General features: G+C 24.7%; 2 protein-coding genes across 2 annotated transcripts in view; one reads left to right on the plus strand and one right to left on the minus strand.

The window, feature by feature from the left end:
* Window positions 1-4134: 4134 nt before the first annotated feature.
* LOC128962821 (uncharacterized) lies at window positions 4135-4624 on the minus strand. The gene has a single exon (XM_054309222.1). The coding sequence runs from the start codon at window positions 4594-4596 to the stop codon at window positions 4135-4137; it is 462 nt and encodes a 153-aa protein (XP_054165197.1). The 5' UTR covers window positions 4597-4624.
* Window positions 4625-4810: 186 nt separating this feature from the next.
* Window positions 4811-11092, plus strand: part of LOC128962822 (uncharacterized) — a 13575-nt gene continuing 7293 nt past the window's right edge. The window contains exons 1-4 of the mRNA XM_054309223.1: window positions 4811-4949; window positions 5506-5755; window positions 5835-6293; window positions 6610-7588. Coding sequence (XP_054165198.1) covers window positions 4908-4949; window positions 5506-5755; window positions 5835-6293; window positions 6610-7588 — 1730 coding nt within the window. The 5' untranslated portion in view covers window positions 4811-4907. The remainder of the gene's footprint in view (window positions 4950-5505; window positions 5756-5834; window positions 6294-6609; window positions 7589-11092) is intronic.

The following is an 11092-nucleotide window of genomic DNA, read 5'->3' on the forward strand; positions in this document are numbered from 1 at the left end:
TGTATGTGTATGTGTATGTGTATGTGTATGTGTATGTGTATGTGTATGTGTATGTGTATGTGTATGTGTATGTGTATGTGTATGTGTATGTGTATGTGTATGTGTATGTGTATGTGTATGTGTATGTGTATGTGTATGTGTATGTGTATGTGTATGTGTATGTGTATGTGTATGTGTATGTGTATGTGTATGTGTATGTGTATGTGTATGTGTATGTGTATGTGTATGTGTATGTGTATGTGTATGTGTATGTGTATGTGTATGTGTATGTGTATGTGTATGTGTATGTGTATGTGTATGTGTATGTGTATGTGTATGTGTATGTGCTATAGTGTGTATGAGGTATTTAAGTAATTATTTTTTTGTGGTTTTAATAGACAATATACGGAACGGGAGACCCGGGAGTTGTATAAGACATTGCAAACCGTTGAATATAAGTACAAATTGATTGATGAAGAGCTACATAAGCACAGAAAGTACTGTCCCATACAAGACATTACTGCCATCAATGAGTTGAGATAATTATTATTGTTTTATGTTTTTTATGGGACTTATTATTGATAAATAAATTTATATATAAGTAATTGATTTTATAAATAGATATTTTTTTCATAGATGTTTGTCCACCACTACTACTACTACTATAGATTAGAAAACTATTTTTGTTTTTTATAATTATTACTAAATTATTAAATTATATATAATATAATAATAAATAATTTATTTATTAAATTTGTTAAAGTTATAAACTATCTGTTTTCTATATAAAAAAAATTGCTAGGTGATAATTTTGTAAAATTAAAAAAAAAATATCTATATAAATTCATAAATATAATAAAAATAAGTTTTATTTGTATTTTTTAAAAATATATAATTATTAATATATTTATTTAATAAATAAATAAATAAAATTTGTTTAAAAATTAAATTGTTTTATTTTATTTTATTATAAAGATAAAAAATTTTGTTAAATTAAAATAAACAATTAATATTACAATTAATTATTTAAAAAAAAAATTACAAACATAAACTTTAATAATATTTATAATAACTTAATTTACATTTATTAAATATTAATACAATATTCAAAATTAATTAAATTAATAACTAGTAATAATTAAAATAATTAATAATGTAAACGTAATAATAATAATTATAATATTATATAATTATATTTTACAAATTAAATTTTGTTTTAAAACTACAAATATATAAATTTTATTATAGTTATAGTATAACTAATTAAAAAAAAATTGTTACATCATTATTTAAGCGCAAAAATAATTATAAAATTAAATTTATACTAAAATTATTTTTAATTTTAATAAAATATTTATTGATGCAACAAAATAAATACAGTATATATATAGTGTAAAAAAATTTTTTTAGCATGTATGTTTATTTTATTTAGTTTATATTTTGTAAAAAACAAATATAACTTTTAAATTTTGATTATAATAATAATTATTATCTAGCTAAAATATTTATTTTTTAAATATAAAAATGGGTGACAACGAAAACAATACATTTGAAAAACGGTTGTTTCAAAAGGCCAAACTAGTGCCGGGAGTCGGTATGGCCTACGGTTTGGTCCGTATGTTTCCCTATGCCGTTACCGGCGACCGGCGCGAGTGTCTGAAAAGTGCAACGGGAATGTTGGGCAATATGGCCGAAACGGTACTATTGGCCGGCGGTTTTGCCAGTATGGGTCCGGCCGGTGCTATCGGCGGCGGTGTGGCCTCCAAAACCGTATGGGCCGGACTCGACCAGATCGAGTCGGTCGACAAAAAGTTTAACAACAAATAATAATAAATCATTTGAATTGATTTATATAAAAATAAAAAATTTATATAAATTTATTTATTTGTATAATTAATGTTTTATATTTATAATGTATAATAATAATAATAATAATAAAACTTTTGATAATTAATTGCTATTGGTTAAATAATTATTGTTATTGTCATAATCATAATTATTATAATTGTTATTAAAATTTCTGTATAATTTATTATTATTATTATTAGTATTAGTATTCATATTATTGCCCGATCTATAGGAACCACTGGTAGCACCCGATGCTTGATAGCCATTACTGGATGACCCGTAGCCGCTATTACTACCGGTGCCGTAACCACCACCACCACCACCACCACCACCACCACCACCACCACCACCACCACCACTACTACTACTACTACTCAAACTACTACTGTAGCTCTGATAGCTACTACCGATACCACTGGAGATATCATTTGAATAACAATTATTATTATTATTATTATTATCCATTTGATAATATGATGGATAGTAACTACCACTGCTCGGTGGTGATGGTTGACTTTGGCTGTAAAAAAAAATAAATAAAATAAAATATATATATTTGATATAAAAGTTTATCTGTTATATCCATTTAAAATATTAATAATAATAAATATCTATAAATACATTTTTTTTAAATACTTAACAAATTTAAATAATAAATTAAAAATTTAATTTTACAATTAGTAGAAATTTTTTATAAATTAATTATTATAATTAAATTATATGTTTATTTAATTATTAAGTTAATTATTAAGCTATAAAATAATGCTATCTATCTTATCTAAATATAAAATAGTTTTTATTTTTAAAGTTTAAATTTAATTTAACATTTGACATTAATTAAAGTCAAATAATAGATAAATCCTAATTTTTTTTAACAAAATAAAACTATTAAATATCATTAAATTTTTTAAAAAACAATTTTTGTTAATTAGAATAAATTAGCTAGATAATTTTTGTTGTTGTTGGAAAACAACTAATAAAATTTAATAGAAAACAATTTAATTATTTTTGATAATAATTTTTTTCATTTTAAAAAATAAATAATAATTATCCAAAAAATTTTTAATTAATTAGATTACCCGCCAGTTTTGATGATCAATATTTTCGGACCCAATAGCAGTAGTGGTAATAGTTTTTTCATTTTTTTAGCTTTTTTGGCCGCTTTCAGGACTTTTTTCAGTACCGGTACGTCCAGACCGTTGTGTCCATCAGTGAAATCAATTAAAATTTCAGTACTAATTAGTAAACCGATTAACAAATAGATAAAAAGTTTTCGACATTTTTTTCCACAATTTAAACTCATCGTTAAAATTATCAGAAAATAATAATAAAAAATAATTAATTAATTAATTAATTATAAATTATTATCTAAATTATTAGTTTAGAAAAATTATTGTTGTTTTTTAAATACAAATTAAATATATATATAATTAACAACAATTAACAAAATTATAAAATCAATATATATATATAATAATTAAAATTAACAAAATATATAAATATATATATATTTTTATGAAATAAACAAAAAAGAGTACAAAATTTATTTTTACTATCAATTTATAGGAAAATTGTTGTTTAAATGCCTAATCATTTTGTGTTGTAAAACTAATTATAGGTTGCAATTGTAATAATATATATTAAATATTAAATACTAAACTAATTATTTTGTGTGAAACTTAACAATAATAATAATAATAATAATAATAATATATCATATGCTTATGTCATCATTGAGACTAAAATATAAAGATATATATACAATGATATAAAACATAATATATTTTATTAATAATAAAATTATTTTGATTTAAAAAAAATATATATTTTAAACTAAATAATAAAAAAGTCATTAAAAATATTTTTTTTTTAAACTAATAATATATTTGTATAAAGTATTGAATGAATTTGCTAAACAAACAAAATTATTATTATTAAAAAACTATATCATAACTTATTTTTATATGAAAACAATAGTTTATATAATTTGTAATAATTTTAATTAAATTAATACAACACCAAAAAAAAATCATTAAAATATTACAAAAAAAATAAAAAATATTAATATATGTGTAAAATATTATTATTATTATTACCATAAATGAAAAACTTATTTAATTTATTTTTGTTGTAAAAAAATATATATATTTTTTAATTACATTTCAATTAAATAATTAAAATTTGTTATATTTTTTTATATTATATAATACTAATGAATGACTTGAAAAAAAATTTATTAATTAATTTCAATTAAATTCAATTAAAATAAGTAATTAATTCAATGAAATGATTGAATGAAAAGATGATTCAAAGATTTTCATTCAAAAAGTCAATGATCTTTGCGTTGACATCAATGATAAAGTCGTTACCGCCGTCAGCGGCGCCGCCGCCACTGTTGGCCGCGGCTAACATCGGATGACTGACCGATACATAGACTGGTCGCGACTTATTGTATTTGCGGCTCAACTTAGAGGCCAATCCAGGACTTAGCTGTTGAATGGCTGGACCACTGCCGCCACCGCTGCCGCCGCCGCCAGCGGTAGATACTATTGGTGTCGAATGGGCGCCAATAGCTAGCGATAGATCGGTCAACGAGTTGGTGGCCGCGGCGGCCGATTCGCCGATCCATAGCAGGAACGACTGGTCAAACTTGATAAGCAAAAAGGTTGCCAATTGATTGGTCGCCGCAAACTCGTACTTCTTCTCAACGATTTTTACCGCCGATGACGAGTCAGTACTACTACTACTGTTGGCCACTGTTTGTGACATTTTTTTCTAGTCGGGTGTCGATGGGGTGGGGGTTTCCGCGGGGGTGGGGGTGTAATGTCTGTATGTCTGCCAATAAAAAAAATAAAAGTTTTTTAATTGAATTAGTAATTAATTAATAACTTTTTTTTTATATTATATAAAGTTTAATAAATAAAAAAAACATTATTTATGTACGACCCCCTATTTAATATGTTACATAGTCAATTTGTTGATATTTTTAAAAAACACAAACACATTTTAACATAACAAATAAAATTATTTTTTTTAAGTAAAAATTATTATTAAATAAGTAGTATTACCCGTAAATAGTAATGTCCACCACCAACACTGGTACCGATAGTCCGGCCACACGGGTAAGTGATTTAATTAATTAATTTTGTTTTTTAATTTTTAAATTTTTTTTATAATAATAATAATGCAAAATCATAGCACAGTTTACAATAGGACATTACATTATATAAATAATAAATGTAAATAGATAAAACTAGATTCATACATAAAGTACGTTGAAAATTAATTTTGCGCTAGTTACAAAATTATTAAAAAATAAATTTTAACCTTGCTAATTAATTTTCCACAATAAAATAATTTAAATAAACAATTAAATTACTTTGTTTAATTACAATATTAATAATAATTATTATTAAGTTTTAATAAATTTATTTTTATTTATTTAACTATAGCTATTAACAATTTTTTTAAAAAATAATTAAATTTTTTTAATTACAATAATAATTATTATAATAATAAGTTTTAATAAATTTATTTTTTTTTAATTTAGCTATAGCTATAACTATTAAATAATTTTTTTTAATAAAAATGATCTAGTTACTAATATTTTTAAAAAATAAAAATTATAAAAAATATATTTTCTAATAAAAAAATTTAATTTTTTTGTTTGTTTTTAAGGCCGAGTTTGCCGTCGAAATGCACTGCCAGTCATGTAAGGACAAGATAGCCGCCGAAGTGGCCAAACTTCGCGACGTACGGATAGTGGACATTGATGTCGACCAACAGAAACTGGTAGTCGAGCTGTTGTCGCCAACAACCGGCGGTTCATCTGTTCACGAGATACAGTCGGCTATCGAGTCCGGGTGTGGCCTACGGACAGTTGTCAAAGGTCTCGGCGATAGTTTGGCCGCCGTTAGCGAGATTACCGGTTAGTCAGTTAGTTAATTACCGAACAAAATACATCCCGACCTGTATTTCACGTTTATCTAACACTCTTTCGGTCATAGGTTACGATGATATTGTCGGTGTCGTCCGATTTACACAACAAACGGCGACTTCGGCGACGGCCAATCAGTGTCTGGCCGACGGTGTTATCGATGGTCTCAGGGCTGGCCAACGATATTCGTTGAATGTCCACGAGTTTGGCGATCTAAGTGGCGACCGATTTGAACACTTGGGCTCAGTCTATAAGCCGGTGATCGGCGGCGGCGGCAGTGATGATGAACTGACAGCCAATGACCTGTCGTATCCATCGCGCGGTTCGTTCAAACGCTTGATTGCCGACTGCGATCTGAGCCGTTTTATTGGCCGCTCGCTGGCCATCAGCCGTTCAAGCGATCGGACGGTAGTCGGCGCCGGTATTGTCGCCCGAGCGTCGACAGTGGGCGACAATTCCAAGCGTATCTGCGCGTGCAGTGGCCGTACCCTATGGGACGAGCGGGCCATCAAACAAGAGGACAAAACCAGTAGATTATAAATAAATATATTAAAAAAAAATAGTTATTATTATTATTATTATTATTTTAGTTAACTATTATTAACTATTTAATTATATATAATAATAGTTTAGTTATTATTATTATTTTTTTGTGGATACAAATTGATTACTTAATTATTGTTTTTTTAATAATTGTTTTATAAATTTTATATAAATTTTTTTGTTTTGTTAATAACTTGTTATGAGATTTAAATTATTTTTATAAAAGTTTTTGTTATTTTTGTTGTATTTTTTCAATTTTTTTCTCCAAAAGTTTTTTATTTATTATTTTTTTCTGACAATAGGTTCGGAACTAGTGTTCAGTCCAAGCGATTACTACTGTCCAACAATTGTCGGCAACTTATCTGAAGATCGTCCACTGGACCGACTGTTGCGGTCAAAATGGACGGCCAGACTCTCTGTGGACGGTGTATTCAACTATAAAGTTACCGAAAACTCGCTAATCTCGAAACGACTGGACGGCCGCTACGGTATGATAGCTGTACTGAATCCGGATCGTCACACGAAACGCCGTCGGCCACAGTTGACCACCGATTTGCGGCAATCGTTCGACGAAAACAGGTTTAACTTTACTCGTATAAAACCCGCAGAAATACTATTCAGTGTCCAGTCCAGCGGTGGCCAACTTTCGGGTACAATTGTGGTCAATCAGTCGCCAATTGAGTTTTGTAATGCCCTACTAGTGCCGCGACTCGAAGCCCGTCGACCACAACGGTTGACCGCCGACTCGCTAGAATTGGCCATCAATTTGGTGGCCATCAGCGGTCGCCAGGAGTTGAAACTCGGTTTCAATTCGTTGGGTGCCATGGCTTCGGTTAATCATCAACACTGGCATCTATACTACTATCGACACCCGATACTAATCGAATCGCTGGCCATTGACCAGCAAACTCATCGGCTAATCGGTTGGCCAATCGATACACTGGTCTACGAGTTCGGTATCGATCCGACAACTATACGATCGACTGTCCAGAAACTGATGCAAATCATAGACTACTGTATCAACAATAATATTGCATACAATCTGTTTGTTAGCCGTACTCCCGCTTCGGCTGCCGATGACGGGTCACGTATACGTGTGTTTGTATGGCCTCGGGAACCCGTGTTTGGCCAGAAAGATGATTCCCAAATAAATGTTGCTTTCTGTGAGTTTACCGGATTTTTTATATGCAAATCACGGGAAATGTTTGACACTATTGATGAGGAACTGTGTGTCCGACTGTTGACGGATGTCGACACCAAATGCCATGATTTACAACATTTGTTATGATATTGTATTTAAAAATATATATATTTTTTAATTATTTTTTTTATTTTATTAAATGTATTTTAATTTTTATATATACTGTAGTGTTGTTTCTGTTATTAGTTTTTGATATTTAAATAATAATTATAATAATAAAATTAAATATTTTAATATTTAGTAAATATTATATATTGGAATTAAATGCAGATTTTTGTTTAATTTTTATTTTTTGGTATAATTTTTTAATTAATTAATTAATTAACTATTGATTTTTAATCAATTAGTTACTTCAGATAATTTTATAATAAATAATTTTATTTTTGAATTATTAAGGTTAGTGTAAAAAATTATTTTTTTTAAATCATTATTTTTAAAAATTTCTATGAAATTATTGATTAATTAGTAAATAAGTGTTGATTTTTTTTTTAAATAATCTTAATTTACAAGTGATATATAATCTGTGAAATTATTTTTTTAAAACTTTCTATAATTAAATTATAAAACTTTAGTTTATTATTAAATTTATTTAAAAAATGTTGTTTTATATTATTTTTGTTATGGCAATTAAATTTGAATATATAATAATAAAGTAAATTAAAATAATATTTAAATTATTTGTTATTATTATGAGTCAACAAACAAAATAAAGATTTATCATATAATTACTATTTATTTGTAATTGTTTTGATAAATTGTTATACAAAAAAAACCAGTAGCTATTGATTTATATATAAATTTAATACAAAAAAATATAACAAAATTATACAAAAATATTTACTAAATCATAATAAACTAATAATTAAACTGTAGTTTGGGTTTGTGTGGGGAATGACCTAATCATACATCAGACATGACTATCCCTTTTAAAAAAAATATTTATATATAATAATAATTTTATAATTTAATATAAAAAAAATTTATGTGCATTCATTAAATTAAATTTAATATATATTTTGTATTAATTATTATATTTATTTATTTTTTGTTGTTGGCTATAATAATAATGAGTTATTAATAATATACTGTATTTTTGACATAACATATAGACACCAAAAATAAATAAAAAAATAAAACATTTTAAATATTATGGGCTATGCCTGCAGTTTATAAATTCAAACCCATTGCCAATATATTTATTGTTTATATATAATATAATATATCTTATATATCAATATATAATTATATATTTAAAATCTTTTATACAAATTGCTGTATAAATTACTAAATAATTTAAATAACTAGACTTAATTGAAATGTTAACTATTAAGATATATATATATATATATTATTTAAATTTGTTTATAAATATTCGGGAACTTAAGGAATTTTTATTATTTTGGATTTTTGAAAAAATTGCCGTTTAAAAATGCAATAAAAATACCCCACCCAATACCCCCCCCCCCCCCCCAAGATTTTTTGAGAATATAAATCCAAAACCTTGCTTAACCCTGATATCAATATATAATTATATATTTAAAAACTTTTATATACAAATTACTGTATAAATTAGTAAATAATTTAAATAACTAGACTTAATTGAAATGTTAACTATTAAGATATATATATATATATTTTTATTGTAAATAAATTAATCTAATTTATATTGATATATATCTATATATATATAAATAAATTTATACCAATATATTTATATGTATAATAATTGTGATTGTAATTAAAATGACATTTTCTAATAATACATTTTTTTCAATTTATGATAATTAACTTGTATTTTATATATATATTGATATTACTAATTAATAACCGGATCAGTAATTATATATATATATATATGAACATGAAATCATATGATTAAAAAATTTTATGGGTTAACTAAACTTATCAAAAATAAAAAAATTAACAATTAAAATGTTTTAATTTTACTATAAATAAAATTATTAACAATTATTTTTTAATAAATTTATGATTTTAATTACTAAATTTAGTTGTATGTAGAAAAATTAATTAGTGTAGAAATAATTTAATTCAAATTATTATTTATTTATTAAAAAAACATAATAATAATTATTTTTATTGAAGATAAATATTAAATAATATTTTTAATAAATATAATTTTTATTTTATTATTTTAATGTTTATTTTTGTTATAATAATACTTATATTATCGTATTATTGTTATTACTTATAATCTCTAAATCTAATTTTGGATAAAAAATTTGTATCATTTTTTTCTAAATAAAAAACTAAATGAAATTTATTTTAAATAATAATTACATTTTACTTTTTTTTTATATATAATGTGATACACAATATGACAGATAGTTTTATTCAATTAAAAATATTTATCAATTAAACATCAAAAAATAAAACTAAAATCTTTTTTAAATAAAATTTATGTATTTTTTTCAATTATGAATTAAATTTTTAATTAATTTTTTATAGTTTTTTTTTTATTTTCAATTTGTTAATACTGTATGAAAATCAAAATTATATACTAATAACTTTTTTCATATATATATATACTGTATAAATATAATTTAATTTTTTTTATATTGAAAATAATATTTATTGGTATCATTGGCCGATAAAAAATGGGCCAATTATTGTGTAGTAGTAGTAGTAGTAATAGTAGGGTATCTCCATTAGCTCAGGTAGTTATTAGTAAAATCCGATTGACTGTAAAGTAATAGAGAGAGAGAGAGAGAGAGAGAGAGAGAGAGAGAGAGAGAGAGAGAGAGAGAGAGAGAGAGAGAGAGAGAGAGAGAGAGAGAGAGAGAGACTGTTTTAATAATTATGTATTTTTAGTTAACCACTGGTTCAACAACTCTCTCTCTCTCTCTCTCTCTCTCTCTCTCTCTCTCTCTCTCTCTCTCTCTCTCTCTCTCTCTTAACATATGTCAGCAAAAAAAATCTTTTACTTTAAAAAATTATATTTTTATTATAATTATTAATAGTATTATTTGAATAACATTTATAATAATTATTTTTATTTATAATATACCGTATAATTAATATGCAATTTATTTACTGTTTGTTAGATTATATTGAAATTGTTTTTTGTTAAACATAAAAAAAACAATTCAATTGTCTTTTATATGATCATTGATTATACTGTATATACAGTATTATAATGACTGCTGATATATAATCATTGTGTGTTTGGATGTATAACAGTGGGTGAGTTTTTTTTATTGTTGTTGATTAAAGTATATCATAAGCACAGGTATGTTAGCTTATATCATAAGCACAGGTAGTAATAATAGTTTATATTATATTAATAGTAGTCACACACAAAAAAAAACATATATTATTATTATTTAGTATTCATAATCTAAATTAATCAATTTTAGTTGATTGTATGGATTTATTTTTAGTTTATTATTATTATTATTATTATTGTATATTATTATTAATATTATTTTTATATGCATTTATGTTAATTTATATCAAGTTTTAAAAAATTCATTTTCAATTATACTATATTTGAATAGTATATGAAATTGAAATTTATTTATTTAGTATTTATTTTGTTGATTATATATTATTATTATTAATATTAT

Source organism: Oppia nitens, unplaced genomic scaffold (assembly GCF_028296485.1).
Source record: "Oppia nitens isolate AA-2021 unplaced genomic scaffold, nextdenovo-longstitch-racon4-pilon3 scaffold6_pilon_pilon_pilon, whole genome shotgun sequence".
Taxonomy (NCBI): Eukaryota; Metazoa; Arthropoda; class Arachnida; order Sarcoptiformes; family Oppiidae; genus Oppia; species Oppia nitens.

What these genes read in the sequence shown, in the direction of transcription:
- LOC128962821 (XM_054309222.1), bottom strand. Translation starts at nt 4,596, where the DNA reads ATGTCACAAACAGTGGCCAACAGTAGTAGTAGTACTGACTCGTCATCG.